The 23,670-nt window shown below is 44.8% G+C and overlaps 2 protein-coding genes across 3 annotated transcripts in view; both read right to left on the reverse strand.

Moving 5' to 3' along the window:
• cdkal1 (CDK5 regulatory subunit associated protein 1-like 1) overlaps window positions 1-12,249 on the reverse strand; it is a 250,054-nt gene extending 237,805 nt beyond the window's left edge. Inside the window, exons 1-3 of one of the 2 annotated variants that reach the window (XM_080857466.1) lie at window positions 12,036-12,249; window positions 10,328-10,491; window positions 9,087-9,199 (exon numbers count right to left, since the gene is read on the reverse strand). In XM_080857466.1, the coding sequence (XP_080713592.1) occupies window positions 9,087-9,199; window positions 10,328-10,491; window positions 12,036-12,110 (352 nt within the window). In that variant the 5' untranslated portion in view covers window positions 12,111-12,249. Of the gene's footprint in view, window positions 1-9,086; window positions 9,200-10,327; window positions 10,492-11,147; window positions 11,281-12,035 lie in introns of those variants that run through there. The other variant, XM_080857467.1, reaches the window with a different exon arrangement.
• A 1,871-nt stretch (window positions 12,250-14,120) lies between these two features.
• On the reverse strand, window positions 14,121-21,276 carry LOC308380109 (transcription factor E2F3-like). The gene is made up of 7 exons (XM_080857385.1): window positions 20,841-21,276; window positions 18,610-18,721; window positions 17,842-18,067; window positions 16,449-16,577; window positions 15,834-16,017; window positions 15,408-15,546; window positions 14,121-15,083 (listed from the first exon to the last, which is right to left on the reverse strand). The coding sequence occupies exons 1-7, from the start codon at window positions 21,207-21,209 to the stop codon at window positions 14,833-14,835; spliced, it is 1,410 nt and encodes a 469-aa protein (XP_080713511.1). The 5' UTR covers window positions 21,210-21,276; the 3' UTR covers window positions 14,121-14,832.
• Between the last annotated feature and the right edge of the window lie 2,394 nt (window positions 21,277-23,670).

Raw genomic sequence — 23,670 nt, forward strand, 5'->3', positions numbered from 1 at the left:
GAGCCATTTCTGTGTTCTAACTGGGTCTCCCACAGGCAGCTGGGCTGCTCCACAGCAGAGATACAGAGGACACCGCAGCCGCCCAAACACCCCCTTTACCTGTCATCAGACCTCACACACACACACACACACACACACACACACACACAGGAACTGTAAAGCCAGAGGATAAGCACAGCAGAGAGAAACATATCTATCTAACTCCACTTCAGAGTATGAACATATTTTAAGATAAACCGAAGAGATGTTGTGCTACACCCATTTCCTTAAATGACATACCATTTTTAATTTAACCGAATTTTTGGTTCCTCAAACCACTGTCATCGAATTTCAAAACTTTTCATCTTTTTAAAAAAAAAAAGCTGCACCTGCAAACACTTCCATTGAGTGAAGACCTTTGATCCTCCAAGACATAAAGCAGGACTATGCAACTATTCTTCAACTCTTTCATTCATGAAGTCACTTTTCCACCATATGTCCCCAGCGCCCTGAGACTACTGAATGCAGTGCCAACAGGATTTTGGCTACGGTGGAATCCCAAAAGGGAATACTACATGTGATCCATCCAGCTGAGATTTCTGACCGAGGTCCCTGGATCATTCCAACAGCAGCAGACACACTACTGCCTGGAATATTCAACCTGGGAATTGGATAACCCACCTTCAGTTCTAGATTCCGCTGTAATTGTTTTGGGACACACACACTTTCCCTGACCGCCACAACATGTGTATCAAATACCACCTACCACTTTACTTAGATGGCATGAACAAGAGGCAAGATACTGAGAGTGGGTTCTACCTTAGTTAGTCCACCTCACACACTCAGGCATCTTGGAGAGACACACACACACACACACACACACACACACACACACACACACAGCCATCCTCTCCGCGCCACAGCTCTGGCTACAATTTCGCCATAGCTAAAGAATCTGCCGGCAGAGACGACCTCCTCCTCTGCACAATCCCGAGTTCAGTCTGCCGATTCTCCCTCTCTGCCTCTCACATTCACACCCTCTCCCCGCCATCACACGGCGTCTGAACATCTCTCCTGTTCCGTTCTCCCTGCTCCTCTTCAGACTCTTGTCGGGAGCTGCTGCGGACTCTGTGTGAGGGTTGGTGTGTGTGTGTGTGTGTGGGTGTGTGTGTGTGTGTGCGAGTGAATGTGTGTGAAGTGAGAGCGCTGGAGGACGCCAGTTCGGCGAGGAGGCGGCGCAACAGCAGCTGCTCCGCTCTCATTGGCAATGCATCACTGTCCGTCAGCCAATCACACGCTGGTGAAGATGAGGAGTTTGTGAATGGGCTTCGCTCTACGCAAGGTGTACGTTCTCCCACAAAGACACACACGTGCGCTCTCTCACACACACACACCAGAAAATACTACTGGCTGAAGACACGCTTGTAGCCACATGACCACAGCTTTCTCTCCTGTTATCATACCAATAGCTCTCCCCCACACACACACACACACACACACACACACGATGCAGTGCCCTCTCAAGGATGCGTATGTACGATCACTTCTCTATACGTGAACATTTTGTCTTGCGGAGAGGGAGTATTAACATTGTCCGCAAAAGCTTTTGTTTCGACACACACACACACACACACACACACACACACACAAACCTCTCTCCGTCACAAACACATAGGCAGAATCCTTCCCCTACAGCAGTTCCTGATTTAGTTTCCTGAAACTGCCAAAGCACAACAAACACGAGCGCTGTGGCGGTTGGTGTTTACAGCCAACAGGATCCCTGGCATGGAAATCAGCACTCCCGTACGCCAGTTACAAAAAACACTGCTGACTTTCCATGAAGTTCCTGGCTGGCGAGCAGGGGGTAATACATCAGTTGATGCGTTGGACCCGAGAATGGTGGGTAAACAGTGCCATCTATGGGCAGACAGTGGTACTGCGGGCAAACCTTGACAACTCATAACAAGATGACATCATCCACTGGGCTCAACACACAACACAAAGGGCAATGGGTTCTCTACTGCTTAGAAATTCCCTCTCTCACCCTTTAAGGAGACAAGTCACAGACATACACATAAACTTTTACAGCATATATTTATTTCTGTTTTGCCCTGCCTCTCTAGAAGAGAAGTCTTATATCTCTTCTCTGTGAGTCTCTTTCTCTTTCTCTCTCTCAGCGTCTCTCTAAAGTATCTCCAGAGGCTATGCTCGGGCATTATGCAGGCAGAACACCAGCTGGTTCTGCCCATCGATACCCCTACAAAAGTTACATGCTGTTTAACAAGTGCTTTCACAAATCAAGTCTGACATCATGCTTTCCGCCACAGCCGTAAATTCGTTTGTGAAATCTTTAACTGCTTGTGGAGCAGCAGGGAGCCAGGGAGCAGTCCATGGGTAAACACTGCCCCCTACTGAATGCCGGGAGAACTGCAGCAGACAACCAGCTCTGAAGAGAGGTTTCATGGTTCCTGGTAAAAACACACATCTACCTCATTCCAACTGCGTTACCGATTTGCCAGTAGGCTTCCACAGTAACAGGCATGAAAAAGGATGTTTTTATTACTTTAGGCAGCTACTGTGAGCTTTTGTATACATGCGAGTACCAAAGAAACACACAGACACAAAAACCTTTACACACAGATACAGACAGGCTCAGAGACCAATCAACTTGTCTTTGTGTCCATTTCAAAAGTCAACATGATGTCCTACCAGCAACCTTACCATCATTCATACCATTAATACTCTCACACACACACACACACACAGACAGACACACACACACACATCACCCCCTTCAGGTCTCATTTCAGGAGCTGATTAAGTCCAGCAGGCAGAGAGACCACCTGATGTCACACCTGATTACCTAGCATTCTCCACGGTGACCTACAGCCATCACACACCAACATGGAGAGAGTGTGTGTGTGTGTGTGTGTGTGTGTGTGTGTGTGTGTGTGTGTGTCTGCGCAATGGGTCTTCAAGTGTGATCTCCCAATTTAAACTCAGCCAGCACATTTAGTCTGCACCCCTGGTAAAGGGTTAAATATAATGGGGGAGATTTTTCGATAAGAAACAGCACCCCACGACACCCACCCCCCTCGGTCTTCACAGCAGGGGGAACATAAACAATTCCCTCACAGGGGCCGTGGGGTGGGCCACAAGAGATTTCAAAAAAGAGATAGAAAACAAAAACATGAAATCGGCAGTAACAGGGAGAGAAAAGGGAGAGAATCGAATGTTCCAAAAAGACCAAAAGAAAAAAATATTGCCTTTGGAAGTTAACTTGGCAGTTGCAAATCACCAGTTTGGATCTCTTTCCTTGAATCTTGTCAGTCAACGCAAACCGTATTTCATTTCTCACTTGCCTTGTCATGGTTTAATGAGCACACAGACAGATCTTCAACCTCAGACATTCATTTCCTTGTCATTCATACACAGCAAATGAACACCAGGACCTAGTTTATGAACCCAAAAGCAAAATGAATGGCAGTCCTAGTGATGTCAACGCGAACATCGTTAATCTTCAGCGTCTTCAGACAGGAAACCGCAACATCACTAAGGTGAAGCGGCAGTCCAAAGACAAGTTTCAGGCTAACCGGCTGAGGATCTATCTGTGGCGCGAACATAACAGCGGTGAAATAAGCGACCAAAATGAGTTGAAATGTATGGTGCTTCGCCCATTGAAAGGCGACTGTTAATGCTACTGAAGAATGTGATTGCTAATGCTACTGGTCATCAAGTTGTAGAAGAAGTGTCCTCCTAGCAGACACATCAAGTTATGGAAGCTACCATAAGGGCTACCAGAAAGGCACCAAGCTACTGTAGGTACACTTGTGGGGGATGTTGACATGGCTGTGCTAAAAAGGTCCTGTGCTCAGTCTACAGACATAACAAACAGGAAGAGACACATTACATATGCAAGGTAAATCAATGACAACATGATTAAAACTCAATTGTGGATGGAAAAGCACACACTATTTTTGAGAATGTGAAGCAATTGCTAACAGAAGAACTCCAATGGAAAAAAGGCAGAAGTTATTTTTGATGGTGCTGCTGTTATGACACGATGTCGCCCAAAGAAGTTAAAAACTCTGATCGGAATTAAACTCAGCATTGATTAGGGTTAGGGTTGCACAGCTAGTTTACCCAGCACACATACAGTGAAGTGGCTGTCACTTCACAATGCTGTGTCAGTGGTGTGTAAGTCACTGGAGGCCCTGGAGAACATGGCGGCCTCATACACTCAGGACTATGCTGAAGCCAAAGGTCTACCAAAAGCTGTCAAGGTAGTTCAACTTTGTGACCCTCTGCCACATGATGAAAGGTGTACTTAAATGCATGTGGTCCGTAAAAACATTTTCAAAGAGAAGATCTGTTCTTCTCCACAGTCCAATCAGGAGTGGAGTTGAAGGTACAAAAGAGTCCCAGAGTGAAATAATTGTCCACCCTGACCCCGCAAAGAGGAATTCACCACTTCTTTTCAAGGTAACACGTTTAATTAAAAGAGACAGTTTTTTTTTTTCATGGTAACACGTTTAAAAGAGACAGGTTTTTTTTAACTTCAACACTCAAAAACTAGCCTTTGATGACACAAAGAGCAGGTAGCAAGGATCCTTGATGGACGGCATTAATTGAAAGATTCCGTGGTGACACAATGTGTCGGTCATGGTTCACGGTTTTGGAACCAAACCAAAAAAAAAGCCATTGTGGCAAAACAGATAACTCCTCTGTATGGTGCAGAAGAAACTCAAAACCCCTCCTGACACCTTTCTGTACTGGAAGTGCAGAGGAAGCTCGCTCAGTGTTTGCAATGCTGAAGCGAGTCACGGTTTGCACCGAGCGGTGAGCCTCATTTCCCTTTGAGCAGTGTGCAGAGACGGTGTTGCATGAACCCAGTGGTGTATTCGCTGAAACGGAGAAACTCGTTAAGATCGCTATGATTATACAAATTGCAAGTGTGACGTGTGTAATGTGGATTCAGCACACAAACAAAAACAGGATTAAAAACTGAATTCATACATTCACCGAGTTACACAAACATTAACAACCTGGTGCTCATTTCAGAGACAAGAGCAGTATGTGTTTGTCCGTTTAACAACTACGTTTCAAAAACAAACACAGAGAGGAAGCAGAAGCGACGGAGGAGAGCAACAAAATGCCATCTGAGGTAAGGATAGGTGACAGACCTCACAGAAAGTCCATGAGTTTGTGTGGGTGCGCACGTGTGTGTGTGTGTGTGCGTGTGTGTGTGTGTGAGAGAGAGAGTGGGTGTGAGAGAGAGAGTGTGTGAGAGCGAGAGTGTGTGAGAGCGAGAGTGTGTGAGAGCGAGAGTGTGTGTGTGAGAGAGAGTGTGTGTGTGAGAGAGAGTGTGTGTGAGAGTAATGAAATCCCCATGTGACAGGTTGACAGGGAAGAATAGCAGTTCTAAGACGACGCATAGCGGGTCATTAGTGACGCTGAAAGAACTTGCATGACCAAACAGACAGCACCATCTCCTAGCACAAATATGAAAATAACGTTGCTTAGACATTTTCAGTCTGCCCAAGAGGGCCTTGTTCCCCACTCCCTGTGAGTAATGTCAGCAGATGAGAGGGCACAGGGGGACGGGCAGTCCTGGGAGTACACACCTCTTTGAGGTGGTTCAGTGGGGGGAACCAGAGGGGCCACTTACATGAGAAAACCACAGGCCACATTTCCTGCCCCTGCTTACAATTACCACCCTAGTCTTTCCAACCGCACAGAGACAAACACACCCAGCAAACAACAGCACTGGCACAATTAGTCTCTACACAGGCACGCACTTCCTCTGCAACAGTAAACAGAGAGAAAGAGAGAGAACGAACGAGAGAGAAAGAAAGAACAAAGACTTACAGAGGAAGAAAAGAGAGAAATGGGTGGATAAAGAGGGGGGAGACAGCAGGGATGAATGGAGAAAATGGGAGAGGATAAAGAGACGGTGATAAAAGAAAGAAAGAAAGAAAGAAAGAAAGGAGGGGATGGCACTTAAAAAGAGAAAGTTAAATCGACACCTGTGCCTGCCTCTGCTTGCTAAAGGGAAAAATACAGCTGTCAGAATCGGGGGCAATTAGAGCCAGTTTCACAGGCCTGCTTCCTGCTGTAATGCCAGACACCACTTCTCCTCGGCACCTCTTCTCGTCTGCCTCTACTCCTCCATCACCTCCACCCTCCTGCCCCACTGCAATGCCAGGCCCTGATGCTGTAGACCTCATCTCCCCTCCCTAGAGTGGGGAAATGAGCTTGGAGCCGGGAGGGGAGGGGAAGGGAGGGGGGCAACAAGAGATGTGGGGGTGTGTGAGTTTTTCGCATGTTTGAAGGGTATGTTTAATGGAGCTGTTCAGCTGTACAAGAGTAGCAATCTGCTCCTTATTTGGAGGGGGGAGACACACACACACACACACACACACACACACACACACACACACACCTAAGCACACAGAGACTGGCAGACAAACACAGAGGAGGACCAGACCTACCTGTTCCAACCCATCCACACACACACTCTACTGCTTTCACAAACTCCTCTAACTCTCCACTAAACACACACACACACACAACTCCTTTAATTACCTCAAATCTACTAACTTACACTAACTAATCAAACTCTCTTTTGCACTTCTACTCAGAGGCCCTTCCTAGTCCTTGTACATAAGTGCAGCCTCTATCTCTCTCAAAACACATACACTCTTACAAAAACACTTTTTCTTACAATTTCCCCCACACACACACTGTACACACACACAGAGAGTGAAAGAGAGAACGTCTGCTTTGCATATGATTTGCATTGCTCTCAGACAGTTGAGATGAGCCAGAAAAGCAGGAGGGATTCAGGACCACAGTATCTTCTGCTTGCCTCAACCCATCTCCTCCCTCTTGCACACACACACACTTTTTCTCGTTCACCTTCATATCACTCTTTTTGTGTCTATTACACCTTTACTCTAACCATCAGTGTTTATATCTCTCTCACTCACTCGCAGTCTCTCACTCGCAGTCTCTCACTCGCAGTCCCTCACTCTCTCATTCTCCGTCTCTCAGTCTCCGTCTCTCAGTCTCCGTCTCTCAGTCTCCGTCTCTCAGTCTCCGTCTCTCAGTCTCCGTCTCTCAGTCTCTCACTCTCAGTCTCTCACTCTCAGTCTCTCACTCTCAGTCTCTCACTCTCAGTCTCTCACTCTCTGTCGCTCACCCTCTCACCCTCTTACGCTCTCACTCTCTAAGTCGCAGTCTCTCAGTCGCAGTCTCTCAGTCGCAGTCTCAGTCTCTCCCTCTCACCTCAGCACACTTCCAGGAATAAAACTGTACCCAAGGCTGCAGCTGGCTCGTCAACAGATCTGTGTGAGCTCGAGGCTGGACCCGTGCCAGGTTAGAGTCTGGAGTCCAGAGCGGTGGCCGAGAACTCACTCACGCCTCACCTGCAACTGGACCAGACCCTTCACCTGACACCACCTTAACTGTGGATGCACCCCCACCATGGCCAAGCACACAGCATGTGGAAGAGCTCTGAGAACAGCTAGAGGGATGTGACATGTACATCACCTTTGCACAAGGAGGTTTGTTTAAAGCAGCAATATGGAGTTCTGTTCCAAAACTAGTAAGCTAACTACCTAAAAGCCATGAAAAACCCTAGCAAACACCACCAACAGCCCAGCTGACAATGATAGAAGCTTGCCAACACACTAACTTGTGTGTTATGGCAGTAAAAAAATGTCATGTGTGTGTAAGCTTATCTTTTATTTGTGCAAGGTGTTCCAGCCTGTTACACATAACTACATAGGGCATATCTTGGATAGCTAGTGGGGAAGACACAGGTGTTTATCTGTCCTTCACATGAACATATGCTTTTAAAATGAATTTGAAGATGGTACCAAAATGAATTGCCTATAAAACCATACTTCAAAAAGTGTCAAATTGTTGCATAGTGTTACTTTAATAGGATGCAAATAGTTGTAGTAGTTGTTGTTTCACACTTACATATGGCGTGTTTGTAAGTTCAATTCAAAAGCTTGAAGTGGTTCGTTTCAATGTTATATGTTCAGTGGAACTTCTACTTCAACAGTGTAACTTCAGTTCAAAGTGTAGTACGGCTCTGCAGGGTAAATTAAGTGTTGACATGTCCTATAGCTGTAGGCTATGGGTATGGATATGAGTGTGCATGCATGGACGTGCATATATGTGAGTGTGTGTTGCTCGTCTGGTAAACACCAGACTTACTGTTCATAACCCCGATCCTCAGCGGTTCAGTGCAACAATTCAGTTTGATGTTTATTTCAGTAGAGCCACGACATCCGAGCCGCCAGCGATGGCCCGAAAGGAGGGAAAGAGTAGAGGGAGTAGTAGTCTGGAAGAGCAAGCTCAAGAAACTCCCTGAAACTACAGATGTCATACAACCACACATGAACCCACTTCTGCCTGAACTTTAGGTCACCTGTCCCATACACATACAGACTGTCTATCACACAAACCATCAGGAAAAGCCAAAAGCCTTGACCGCCATCTTGTGGTTACTTTCCTGAAGTACAAGTCGTCATCACTGGCATAATCAATTTCTAAGAACAATCAGGAAAGAGGTGTGTAAAAACAAAACAAAAAACACTACAGAACACGTGGTATAACTGTTGTTTTTTTTGCAGCCTTGCACAGCGTGCACATTAAACACAGCCTTAGACAAGGCCTCTCAGCAGCCTCTCCACCTTTAGCTGGTCTGGTGTCTATAGCCAGTGAATTCATCTGTGAAATAAACTTAACCCGTGCTACCAAGTCTTTGCAAAAGCGCTGACACATCCCACCTGTGGACAGGTGAGCTTACCGCTCTTGTTTTTTTTACCTTTTGAAAATAAAACTAATAAAATCACCTCAATAGATTCCCCCCACCCCCCTGTGGGGAGTTATCCAGCCATGCTGAGGTCACCTGTGCTGCCCTTACAGCTGTCAGGCTATCACCTGTGGACACGTGTTGACATGTGTTGTGTTGTGAGTCTACCTGTGAGAAGCTGCGCTCACCTGTGCTGCCCTCACAGCGGTCAGGTTATCAGCTGTGGAGAGGTGAGTCTACGTGTGGACAGGTGAGTCTACCTGTGAGAAGCTGCGCTCACCTGTCATCTTGTAGCCGCTGGCAGCCAGCTGGCCAGCCATGTACTCCCCGTCCGAGCTGTTGTGTGAGCAGCCCCACGTCCGCATCCAGATCTTCTGTGTGCCGGGGATAACACTGCAGAGGGCAGGACCAGGTCAAAGGTCAAGGTGATGCTGAGCAATATTCCTTCAATGCCATCAACATCTTTTACTAAGACTTTCTTGTCCATCTATGTGGTCTACAAGCCAGCTGTAACATCATTGTCACCGTCACAAAGACTAGCATAATTCCCTCAGTTTCACCTTAAACTGTCGGTCTTGCAACTTTCACATTCGGTCACAGTAGTTATTGAACTGTGCAGTGTGGGATTGTGGGACTACACCTAGCTCACTGTATGCTCTCACTGTGCACTCAGAAGCAGAACTCAGCTTTCAAGTGTTTCAACTGCCCCTTTCCGTTAATTTCATTTCAGTCTCAAAAAGAGAAACTCTGTTTGGTTGTAGTACGTTGGAGTGCTTTAAACATAAGCTTAAGGAACAGAACGGGGTTTACAACTGGAAAAACATCTGCTCACCTAAACATCACAAATGTCCTTCAAGTCTGGCATTGCCTCTAGCAAAACCTAGATACATTTCCAACACTAGGTGGTATAATTAGACAATAACACTAGATGGTGTAATTCAAAATTTTAATTTGGAATCTCTCAGGTTCACACAACAAACAGTTCTGGGTAAGGCAGAGTGTCTGTATGAAGGTCATCAGCCTTCTTTGACACATTACAAAATCATCGTTGCTGCTGGTCTCTAAATTACTTCATCTGTCACTGCAATTTTTAGTAGTAATAGCAGTTTGAGGAGAAACAGTGATTGTAACAATAATATAATATATCATTGTTATTAACACCCTACATTGCATAACACTGACTGCTGATGCTACAAGTGTGCATATTTATTTAGCAGAACTACTAATGGGGATTCAACAAAGTACTCAGTCTAAAATAGTGGGAGGGGTGTTTCTTTTTGCCGTTTCCCAGCCATGTTAATGAAGAGCAATACAGTTTAGACTGTATCCATTATGCTCACTCTTTAAAGCCACTTGGCAAGGGTAGGCCTACTAGGTGTTGCCGTGGCTTTTAATACTAATGCTTCTCATCTCCCTCTAGGACGTGACCATCAACCATCTCTAATCTTCATTTTCCTCCTGTACTTTTTGCTCATCATCTCACTGGCTCTCTTACAGGCTTTAAGAGAGCCAGTTCCTTACCTGTCTGTCTGTAATTCTTCCGTCGTCTGCTGATCCTGCTTACGTCTCCGGGATCGCGGGACAACGTTTTTCCTGGCGAACTGGCGCTCATTTGGTGTAGGGTCGTTTGCGGACACCATGTCCTCAATGTCATCAATGATGAGGTCACAAGCAGACGGCATGATCTTTGGGTACAACATCAAACATTAGTCAACCTGTGTCACTACTAGGTGACTGCCACCCAGTATCTGGTGTTTTTCAGTTTACTTATCAGACCAATAATCAAAAATACGTGTTAATGAGTAACTAACCCTAGATGCGAGTAAATAAGTACGTATTTTAGCTGGAAAGTGCAACTTGACTGTGATTACCTGTATAATGTAAACCATTTTTAGTTCCTAGTCTTACGCTAACCTTACAATATTAAAAAAGGCATGATTGGGTTTCTGAAAATACTGTCAGACCCTACTGAAATGACACGGGGATCTAGTTTATATTGGAATTTAGGCAAAGATTGTCTCTCCAATTAAAATGAGCGGCAACACGGTCATGGCATTAGGGTACTCAATGTTTTCTAAGCTAATATGCTAAAATAGCTAATATCGCTTCTGCCTCAGGTTGGATTATGTAACTGTAGCGTAAACAACTGTAAATAGTTAGACTAAATCGGAATGTAACTGTTTAACCTTACTTTCAAAACACAAACTAATATACCAAAGTGACAGCATGGCTTAAAGTTTGACAACTTCAGGTGTTAGTGGACTAGCATGGGCATGAGCAATGACCCACGTGTTGTTACGTTTATAGATAAGGCGAAGAAAGCCAGCGTTATCACCCTTACCGGTATAACAAGTTATGCTCTGCTCTCCAAAACTGTCTGGACTTCGCTGACTGGTTGTTAATCTTGATTTAAAGATCCAAACTTTCTTATGCTAACGGTATTTTGGTTAACTTTCCGCCATCTTGGAAACAACCTATGACCTCGTGTGAACTACAGCTCACTAAATGGGACAAATATCTCATAGAAGGCGTTTCGTACTGCCATACATGAATAGGCAACTGTGAATATAAGGGACGTTTAACCTTTGTTTTACAACACTTGGTTAATATTATTTGAGCTGATAATGCCAAGCTTTGAAACGGAGTACTCTGCTCGGCAAGACAACAGAGTGAAACAAGTTCTTTCGAAAACAAAATAGTGAACCATTCACTCAGCTTGGATTTCACGTTTTCTAAGATCAGGGAGAAGTGGGGTTTTTTTCCATTCAGAAGTGCAATTTATGAGCATGATTGTGCCTTCTTTTCAGAGGTTTGCGCGCAACGGACTAGAGTACTTCAATAGAGTCTCACCAAGTTGCTATCTTGAAAATCATGGATGCTAAGTGGGTGATGCGCCGTCATACAATGATAAGTTATGTAAGGAAATGGAAGGGAGATTCTACATTCCCCCAAGTTAAATGTCCGAGTAACTCTTAGAATTCATATTTAAAATATAAGTATCAACAACAGTGCATTGATTGAGTATCACTCAATGTGAACGAAATACACATCTATTTTGTGAAATTGTCCTTTAATGGTTAATGACAATGAATATAAAATACATAATTTTTAAATACACACTCACATTACTGTAAAATATAAAATACTGGAGCATTTAGAGATGAATTTCCCCCCATGCACTTGCATCAAAAATCCTAAAATCATCTCACATGTTTTTCAAATGACAAACCTGACATCCATCCAACTCTGCTGTCCGCTTCAGCAGCTTATGCATCAGCCATGCTGAAGAACACTCACACACCATTTTAGAACAAAGAACACAAAGGTCAGGTCATACACACACAGCAGCAGTCTAGATCTGTTTAGCCGTTCCATTGCAAAAATACCCAAAGGGCAACGAGTCACGACTAACACCTGTGAGAACTGAGACTGGCCTTTGCATGCAGAGTTAGGGTTGGAGTATATTATTACGATTTGGCTGACATTTACAGGGATATGGGCAGCGCCTCAGCTTCCCCTTGCAGAGGACTACACAGAACTCTACCTCACACCATTCATCAATGAGTTCCAAGTAGTACGCTTTTTACAGATTGGATACCAAATCAATTCTAGTACCATAGAATCAGAAATCATGGTTTGTACAAAAACATCTTTTTAGTAAGGTTAGGTCAATCTCTCGTTGAGTTTCAGCCCTACTCACACGGCTATATTATTATTTATTGTTAGCATTGTAGTATAGTTTAATTTATTTTACAACTAATATCGATAGCAGCAACAGGATAAAATGTCTGATGTGATATTTTCCTGTTATGTTGATTGTTTCCTGTACTTCACATATCAGCTACACTGACAGCAGTAGCTGGATAATCTACAGCAGTTGCAGGATTGAGGTGAGAGAACGCACAGCATTGGTTTGCTTTGAGAGGAGGTTCAAAGGCACTGTTTCTACACGTGAACGGTGCACAAGTACTGTGACGACAGGCTGCTATGCTGCTCTGACACCTCTGATCAGCAACCACTTGCTTGTCTCCCAACAGCTACTAGATCCACCCATATGACCAGTACAGCCTTACAAATCCAACAGAAAGAAAAAAAAAATGCTTATACTTACTCTCAAGAGAAAGAGTGGCTTTAATTGACTGCAAATACACTGGTTAAACTGAGGACATTGCAATCTTGCAGCTTAAAACGCTCTTTCATCAGGCCATGATCCTGTGTGGATCATGAAGGGTGCAATTAGGCCACTGACAAAATCTACTTCTCCTGCAGTTAACTCTGACACGGTTACACGTGATAACCAAATAAAAGTATATAACTGATATAAAAGTAAGCGGAAGCCCCGAAGCTGAATATTGCATGGAAAAAAACTCCACTTGGTTCTTAATTTATTTACTCAGCATATAGGCAACATTTCAAAAGACACAAACTTCTGAACACACACACATATGCAAACACACACTTTCATTTAGACAATGCTGTATTCAAATGGCAGATATATTAGAAAATCACTTATTTATGGAACATAAATAAATTCTAAGCTGACAGAATGGACAAGCATATGCAATTTCAATGATTTTGAAACCCTTTTGTGTTTAGGGAATACCTTTCAAAATGTTCTTCATAAAAGAGACAGAAAATTAGCCTGCAAGGGAAGAAGGAAGTCCTGCCTTCCTTTTATGGCTATGTGGTTAAACAGGGATGGCTCCCTGCTAGGGACAGAAAGCAGTATAAAGTGCATTTACGTAAAATCACTCTCCTTCCTAATATCAGGTCCAGCCATTTTGAAAAGATGAGACGGGTAAACATCAGAGCTGAGAACATAACTTATGTTCACCGCAGGTTAAGACGTTTTGTGGGGGGGGGGGGGGGGCATGGTGTCCTATCAATGTAACAGACACACATGTGGACCAGTCATTAGTATGTGCCATCACATACTTCAATATTGCTTTTTCAAATTAGACTCATTTCATTTCATTTGTATCAACCCATCAGAGAGCATCTGAGACAAAAACAATGCTTTCTTGAAACAACTTTTTCACATAGAAAAACATCAAAACAAGAGCCACTTTCAACATCAGCACACACGCTAACAGGGACCATCCATGGGTGCAGCTTGGCAACGCTACTTAGCAGCCCAGGTACACATATTAACCAGGGGGGATAGAGGGGGGGGGGGGGGGGGGGGGGGGGGGGATGGGGTGTCCTGCCGATGCCCTGAGCTCCGGGGAGGGTTAAGGCACCTTTCAATGCAAGCACACCAAGCTGGGCGCTCACTTCAGACACAGGTCATCCAGGCTGGAAACGCTAGCCATAGCATGTGTGAGTGTGTATGTGCTCGTTGGTTAAGCATGCAAGCAAGTCCTTTGAGGAACCAGAGAGCCCGGGGGAAACTTGAAGTGCACTTTCTGTGCTCCGTGTGATCAGGTATAGCTCAGACCACTAGGGAGGAGTGATCTTGGTTGTGCATCGGTCTCAAATCATAATGCACAAATGTGCAGCTGTACATGACAAGATGCAGAGAAACAGGAAAGCTCTCCTGCTGATCCAAAAACACACACACACACACACACACACACACACACACAAACACGCCACCAATACCCTATGTTTCCATGGGAGAAAGCCATGGCAATATACCACAGAGACCCCATTAGTCTCGAGTGGTCTTCTGCTTATAATACATCCAATAATAATCATAATAACGCTCCAGACCATTATCTCCCTCAGGTAAGAACTGGCTCAGCTGAACACCGGAAGTGGCTCCCCAGCAGGCAAATAAAGAGGCCCATTGATCTGCAGTCTTCTGATAAACGTGATGGTGTGCACATTGGCCACTTGTTTCAGGGCTAATATGTACTGATTGGTATTGGCTTTAGGTGGTAATAATCATAGTTGATCCAAGAGTTCTCAGGAACTCTGACACCACTGGCTGTCAAAAGTGATAACTTGGCAGATAGACAGTACGAGGCAGAGTTGACTCCATTGCCCCCCTGCTGGCTGAGCGGTGCTACTGCAGCTTCATATGGTCAGTTGCACAGCAGGAGGTCCAGAGGCAGCTTGTCTAGGTTGTAGGTGTCGAAAAGGTCGCTGACGCCCACACTCTCATCAGGATCGAGCAGGTAGTCGTCCTGAAGCAGCGGGGGGGACAGGCTGAGAAAGGAGAGGTCGTTTGACGGGTTTTGATCCTCCGTCTGCAGCAGCAGGCTGGTGAAGGGTGAGTCGATGGGGGACAGGTTAGTCACAGCAACGGCTGGAGACGAGCTCCCTTTGTCGCCATCTGCAGGGAGGGAGGGAAACAGCAGAACAGTAGTGTTAAGCCAGGTATAAACTAATCCGGCAAAGCACCAGAAGTAAACAAGTTGCCGGTGGCATCATTGACAACAATGTCTAGGGAAACAGAAAGAACCTATGCAGTTCTCATCTGCTCTGAAATACCAACTGAAAGTTCAACTGAAATACCCAAGGCTTTACTCCGTGAAGAGTGCCCTTAAAGGCATGGATTTCAGAGCCATCATGTCATCCATGCCTATAAAAACACGCACGCGCGGGTGGGTGGATATACATGCATCAGAACAGGCCAAACCACCTGATACCCACTTACCGTCTGACACCCTCATGAAAGTAGTAGAGGAACTACTGCTCTGGCCGCCACCTTTGATAGGGCTGTCCACCTCACTCTCGTCTGGACACAGGAAGACATCGATGGGTCCCTTGGTGCTAGTCAGGTGGACCTGTAAATTCTAGAATCAGAAAACATTAGATGAAAATCAGTGGGAATATCTTTCACAACCTGAGCCCAGAACAATGAATTCATTGTATTGTACTGAACCAACATGTCACATTCTTTTTGAACGGCAAGATCACAAAGCAAATGTGAAGCATTTTGTTATGCAGCCATAAGCAACATCGAGTTCTACCTTTAAGCTTGCGGGGTAAGGGGCCTGGGTAATGACTGGAACGCACTGCCCTCCCTGCAACCACCTCTACCTGGACGGCACCCATCTCTCTGTTCCCGTGTGTGGCTCACCTGCTCTGGGTCCGGCACCTCTAGTTTGGTGTCTGGTGGCGCCTTCACCACGATGACCGTCTGATCCCTCAGACTGTTGATGTGCCGGAGATCCTCGTACGTCACATACGCCAGCGTGAAGGAGGTTAAGGACAAAAACACTCGGGCTGGACTCACTGACAGACAATCAGCACCACTGGACTGGCTGCATATTACAAGTGAACTGGGCAAACTTTACACACCCTTCACAATTGTAACACTTCACACACTAACTGTCAGGTGAAATGTAGACATTTTCTCTCTCGCTCTCAATACTGGTAGAAAATATTCTTTAGACTGGGCCGTATTCTCTAGCCTGGCTCTGCTCATCTACTTCTCCGAAGTCAGTATTTGAATGTTGTGTCTGCTTTCACGTATACAGAAGAGTAAGGCTCTCAAAACTTCAAATTCTGCCTGGCTCCCTTCCTCTTTGACATAAACAGGAAACTAAACAGATGGTTGTACTGCCATGGTGATGAGTGAGACATTCTAAAAAAATCTCTTCCTGTGTGTCCTGCCTGCAACTCCCCCCCCCCCCCATTCTAAAATGGTGGTATGATTGGATATTTCTGGTTGGCGGGGGCCTCTGTCATTTGCTTGGCCTCCTGGGTGCAACTGGTGATTAGCTGGTCCAGCCGGAGCTCCTCCTGGTGGAGTCGGGCCAGCTCACTGTTCAGGGCCTGCCTCTCGGTCCCAGCACCCCCCGCCTCCGCCAGGTTACAGCCCCTGCAGGAGAGAGGGACAGACACACAGTCAGGCCAGTGCAGTTCATGTTTAGAACAGTGCCAGGAACAAATTAAAAAAACAACACACACACACACACACACACACACACACACACACACACACACACGCCTGTTCTGAGCCTGCCCATTATACACAACACCCCCTGTCTACATCTATTAAAGTCCCTGGAGTAAAGAAGACTCCATCGTTAAAACAGTACAAGTCATTGAAGGTGCCAGCATGGTGCCGGGGAATCATTAAGCTCTCAGGACTTTTCGGTTGTGATGCAGTGACAGCTACTTATGCTGTGTTCCATTTAACTTGGAATTTGGATCTCAGAGTCATGTTAACCGCGTTGCAGTACAAGTCGGCAAACAAATGCAATACCAATTGTTGTTAGCAATTTTTACCAGATGCTCTGTATTTCTGGCATACCAACACCATAGGAAAATGTCCACAGCCAGAAGTAGGACAGAACTATGTGTACTGCTGATTTAATGAGACAGAAATCAGACAGAGGCTCTAATAAAGTATATTAGCGAAGCGTCCACACTTTAGAGGAGTAGCCACTGTGGACTCTGCAGTTGGAGTTGGTGAGGTTTGTACGACTTTCCGAGTCATAAATCTGACTTTGGGGGGGGCATTCCGGTAGAAATTACAGACCCATAACTCGGAAATTCCAACTTCCCAGCTTAGATGGAAAGCAGCTATATCTGTGGTTTATGTGCCATGCAAAGCATTGAGAGCCCGATGGGGGTTCATTTGCTTCAAGTGGGAATCATCAACAAGTAGCTCCCACTTGTGCATGTCTTCTCATCATAACCATGGTGTTGACCTTCAGACACAAACAACCAAGCTTTATTGACCCATAGAAAAAGTATAAACAAGCTCCCTTATCAGACTTGTGTTTAACTTTCTTCTCAAGGAGTGCATGGATTTAATGTTTAACTGTAGTGACGCATTCCGGGGGCACAAGTGTTTTTCTAAGCCCTGGCTAGAGAGATATAGCCTGCAAAGAGGTTGTCTGAGCACTTGAAGCTTATAAAAGCATGCTACTGCAAAAATAATTTCTTGTCACTCGTTTGGGTTTCTGTTATGAACAGGTTTTGCTAACTAACAATGTATACTATGGTAATACTCAGCTATGAGTTATGTCAACAGTGAAGAGTGGACAGGACCCAGGCAGTGAATCAAACAGTTTAACCGTGGTGCTGAGGGCATGTCTGAGCAGGCTGGGTTAGGGCCCTGTGTGGGCCTCACGTACATCCACTGGATGTTGTTTTTGGACTTCTTCTTGACGAGGTGCACGCCCTCCAGGACGTTGGTGATGTCATAGAGACGCCGCTTCTGGACGCTGAGCGTCTCGGCCGCCCAGTTCAGGTCCACCACGCCGTCGGGCGACTGGCTCAGCAGCTGCAGGAACTTCTTGGTGAGGAGACCCAGAGACGTGTCGTACCGTGACTTCTCCTTGTCCGTCGGAGACTTGGGAGCTGCACAGACACGTCAGCACATGGTCATTTTCATACAGATTCACACAGCAGTCGCAGAGCAAGCCTTATGACAAGGACACCCTTTTTATTACAACCATCATATATGCTGTAGCCTCCCTAGTCCTATGTGACAATCAAACGCCATCCACCTGACAAACCTAAATAGTGAGCATTTATCCTCATGCCATTTCATGACTTATCCTGGCAGGTAAGCCTAAATGTATGTATATATTTACAGTCTGTACATATCAATGAGCATATATAACATCATTTAAACAGGGAGGTAAATTGTAAAACTGTAAAAATCATTATTGTTCGATTTATTCATTTCGTAACTGGTGGAGACACCAAAAAGAGCAAAGTGCCGACACCAGAATTATGGGCGCGATTCCAGGAAGCACACATAGGCTACTAATGAAAATGGCTCAGTACCACCCTTTGGACAAAAGCATCCGTTAACAGAGTACATGTACATCTCTTTAGTTATAAGTTCTTGCAAAGGTATTTAAAAAGCCAGGTATAAAACAATTAGCCTCTTGTACTTTTATTGGGCTTGATGATGGCCCCTCCCTGGCTATCTCTCCCCCTGGGGGCCGGGGCCAGTTGAGTGGTGGGGAACTGGTCCGCATCGTCCAACGCCAGCCGCCTCTTAGCCTGGGGAACACACAAACAGTGTTGGTGTGTATGCAAACCTGGGGATCCCCCGTCGGTCTGATGACATGAGATTTGGTTTATGCATTTTGCATTGAAAAATAGTCATTGTGTATGACATGTGGTTTGGAATTCCTCCATATGTTTGTTGAGATCTAGAACATTGTGAATGAGAATTTGTTTTTTGCTCAGATAAAAAAAAAATTGAAAGGCATCACCTTGCAGGTCTGAGTAAGGAAAATAAGGAGTGGTGAGATTGAACATCTAGATTAGATATCACATAAAAGGAGACCTTGGAATAACAAACACCCTAAACGTAAGGTAGAGATGACCCATAACCCGCATAATTCCCCTTTCGCAAATGAAAAGCCCTTCCTCAAAGTATATAAAACGCTCTCCCCCCTCTTCATCACCTGGGCAACAACTGAGCTGAGCTGTACAAGTATTAAATCATTACTGAGGCAGTGAAGTATTAAATAGACAGCTCTTTCACGAACAGTCCAAAAGATGAGACACCACCTGCCCAAGAACCAACGCTTCAACTCCTGACTTGTCTAATTATGTACCTAAAGAGCACAGGGAGCATCCAGGGCATGCACATCAAGCTCTACTGCATTCTTCAGTCGTTTAAGAAAATGTTGAGGCTGAAGTCTTTTAACTAGGACTTCCGTCATCAACAGGCTTATATTGCCTACAAGGGCACTTCCATGACCTTAGAGGACACTCAACACACCCACAACACACTCCCAAAGAATCCAGTCCATCAGGATGTCCTCTCTTTTTGCCATCAGAGTCTTTATATTTGTTTACAGATTTTACAGGTAGGGGAATATGTTAAACCCACCCTTCGCAAGACAACAGTGTTTGAGCACATCAACAGCAGTTGCACGGAAGACCTTATAACCACCTCAACCCATTGGTTTACCCTTTGATCTGTTTAAGTCAAGTCTTCTGTCTATACACTGGTTTTTCCATGGTGGGACTATGAATACAACCACAAATGACAAATGCCACTTTTGATTTCAACACCTTGCAATAAGGAGTTATTTTATGTGATCATATTCCCACTGCAGCTAGTATCTATTTAGAAAACTGATAGTGAAATGCTCATGCATTTTGAAGTGAATGCAGGTTAGTTCATGTTGGCTAGTTGCTCACAGTTGGCACTACAAGTCCATTGGCATTGATGTGGCAAGAAATTCCCAGTACACATAGTGGAAAATCGAGGTGAGGTTGGCCGACAAAGATCCCAGCCTAAACTCGTGGTTCGCTACCCAGCCGCGTGGTGTGTGGGCTGCCAGACTAGCGGGGGTCTGGTGCTTCACCTTGCGTTGGCTACTTGCTCTGGGCATGGCAGTGTCTATTTCTTGCCTTTGACAACAATGTAGTGTCTCCCTTTACAGACATGGTAGGAACAACCAAGCGTTTGAAACTGCGACTGAGGCTGCAACGTGATTTAATATCCATTAGTGTCCATGCGCAGAGAAGCTTTAGGACGATTACTTGTTCCTCGCACAGGGCTATTGCTCAACTGTGCGGCTGTGAGCAATCTGGCTTTTTCCCTTCCCCCTCCAGACCTGCACACGCGCAAGGCCCTTGTTTATTCCATTACAGTGCTTTCTGTTCTGTCATTATAAGCCTGACCCACAACCATTAACAACCCCACTACGGTCATGATCATACATTGTGCTAGAGAAAAAGAAAGACACATTAGATCGATAAGTTCAACACTGACCTTTTCCCATTCGGGTGTGACCCCTTATATGGTCACTGGGGGTAGGGAGGGGGGGTTGAAATAAGATAGCTAGCAAGCTAATAGAACAATCTTGGTGGATATAACTTGAACCCGGCAACTAGCCACTGAAGTCCCCTACCTACCACAAGTCCTCTACAAATAGAAGCATGAGCCAAGTGGAATTATAGGGACAGGAAATAACTCAAAACAGCCCACAATAGCTAGCTAAGAGATAGTGCATCGTGTCATGTTCGGGCTTGTTCCTAAAGCTATTGCTAGCTAGCAAACATGGCTAAGGCAGTTGCTACAAAGTATTAACGTTAGCTGATAGCCAACGAGCATCAAATGAATCGTTGCACTTTATAAGACAGTCACAGGGAAAATTACCGGTGGACGTCCTAAAGCTGGTCGCTGTCCGGCTCCGAGTGAAGCTCCGTGAGGAGTAGAATACAAATTGCCATTCGAAGATTCAGACAGGCAGACATTGGAAGTCTGAGAAATAGTGGGCGGCGGGGTTATTATGTGTATGTAAGTGGTAGTAGGGAGAGTAGATGTTAAGCGATCGGATAATGCTGTCAAAACTACGCTTTTATCGAGCGAAGAGCTGCCAACCCCTGTTATAATCACTTTCTCCGTGACTGATGTTATCCCTCTTCTCATCTTTGTTGACTCGGAAACCCTTTGTCCCTTCCCTAGTTTAAACCTTTGTATCTCCGAATCCGTCGCGATTTTGTTGCCAATATTCACGGCCAACATTAGACTATCGTCCTAACTACCGATATGTCAACATTTGTCCGCACATTACACGTTCATATCTGCAGATGGTTTGGATTGTTCGACTGAAGCGAAGCGCAACCTCCTGAGCTGAAAATGGCTCCAGGAAGCTAACAATGAATGAAGGATACAGTTTACGCGCGAAATACCCTCCCGCGAAACTCATATTTCCCGGCAAATTTTCAAATGAAATTTGCATAGTGTAAACGATTGGACATATTTATTCTAAACTCCACCTTTATTTTCTTACGTAGTGGCAATGAACACCAATAGAAACATGGACATTAAAATGGACAGTTTCTATTGGTCAAATCAATGACATTTGTGAAAGCTCTAGTCTAGAGTGCTAGTTAAAGAGATATGCTCCCGACAAGAATTTACTGTACACATTTGCTGTAGGCAACTTATTTTGTGTCTTTATCCCTTTGTAGTATTTTTATATAGAAAGCACAGACCACTAACTTTTAGTCAGCGTTGATGAGCAAGGTCAGGACAAATAAACACATCTATATTTAAACAAAACAGTACACATTCAAAACACCACGCCATGAAATTTAACTCTTGCAAAGCCAAAGTGAGATACGCTAGTAGGACCATTATTTCAGTAAAAGACACAAAAACTCAGTCCACTTTAACGGGTGTGTTACGTTGCCAGGATCGCCACGATGCTTGGGCAAGGTTTTTTTTCCACTGAGGCAGCAGGCCAACGGTTGAATGGAGAGGTGACAGGTGGAGATTTGACGTGGAGAACATGTATAGATGTGGGGGAGGGGTCGGCGAGACCGTCATATACCCTCCCTTCTTATATGTCTGCGGCTAAAAACAGAGGTATTTGTTCCAGCAAAAGAAGCTTTATGGCTATGGACTTTCTTCACATCCTCTCATGATACTGGGGCTAAGTCCCCTCTTGTGCTGAACACACAGGCTGATGTTGCTGGTTTTGGGGATAGTGCAGAATGTGCTGCCTGTCAGCCATATTGTCCTCCAAATTGCCTTGGAGTTGAGAAATTGTAGCTTACATGTAGGACTACTAGACTATGGGGAGGTGGTAAACTGAATACGATTTTGTCTGGTGATGCATCACAATATGTCCACACTGGACTGCAGCTTCATCAAAGATAGCTAACCGGTATACAAAGATGTAAGTTTCAGCCTTTAACTAGACGGGAGTGAGTGACAACAGTGTCTTTTATAAGAAACCTGGGACCTTAACAGTTTGGTCAATATATCATTAAAATGCTTTTTTTTATATGAAATGAAAACGGGGAACAGTTCCAGTGTTATGAATTTTGACCATGGTAACTGTTAAACTGTAATAAACTATGGTGAACTCATAAAATTGGGTACTACGTGATTTACCATGGCAGAAAATCATACAGTATCATACCAGGGTGGCTGAAGCTGGTAAACCATCCACCGCTCAATGAAGAAAATCTGTAAATGATTCAACACAGTTTCTTTAACTATCTACAGAGAAGACAGACAAGTAAGGGATAACGGCCGACGAGCTGTCCAGTTCTACGAAGTTAATGACGCTGCGGGGCAAAGAACACCACGACGCGGAGATTAGCGGGATAACGGCCGACGAGCTGTCCAGTTCTACGAAGTTAATGGACTTCTGCGGAGCAACACCACTCCGCTCCGCGTCGTGGTGTTCTTTGCCCCGCAGCGTCCATTAACTTCGTAGAACTGGACAGCTCGTCGGCCGTTATCCCTTACTTAAAGGTCATGGATAGCCTCCAACATATGTAGCCTGCTTTATATTCAAACATGTTATTTCAAAACATGTCTCTCTTCCTTCTATGACATTATGATGGTTTCTCACCTTGTTTGCTTCAGGGAGGTTTTTTTTGCTCACTAATGCCAGGACCAAAAAATAAATACAAATCTGCGGATGCATTGTATCCTTCGCATTGTATAGTTGGTACAGAGATCAAACGTTGTAAAGTAGTCCTTAATCTCTCTTCTCTCATAACAATGGAACATATGAAGCCTAGATATAACTACCAGGGAAATGCTTTGGCTAATGTCTCATTCCATCATCGCTCCTGACCAATAGCCTGACTTTAAAAGGGTTCCAATAAAGAACAGCTAATTTCTGTGTGCTATGTTGATGGACCTTTTTTTAAATGATGATGACACAGACCCAACTTTATCCAATCATATTGTATTCTCCTTGAAGCTTCCTTTATGAGCTCCACCCTCCAAAGCCTCCACTACGTCCACAGTGGCAATGAATAGAAAATCTATTTTTGGTCAGTCACATATCATAGTTGTCAGTCAATTTCTACGAGGAGAATGTAATCTATCAGAAACAGTGGCCAACGCCTTTTCTGGGTTTGTTTGATATAAATTGACGCCGATCTCAAGCAGAGTGAGTAGACTTCACAGGGGAAATTCTGTTTGCCTAAACCATATTTTGCTAACGTTGAAAAATAAACGA

This window comes from Sprattus sprattus (genome assembly GCF_963457725.1).
Source record: "Sprattus sprattus genome assembly, chromosome: 19".
Lineage (NCBI taxonomy): Eukaryota > Metazoa > Chordata > Actinopteri > Clupeiformes > Clupeidae > Sprattus > Sprattus sprattus.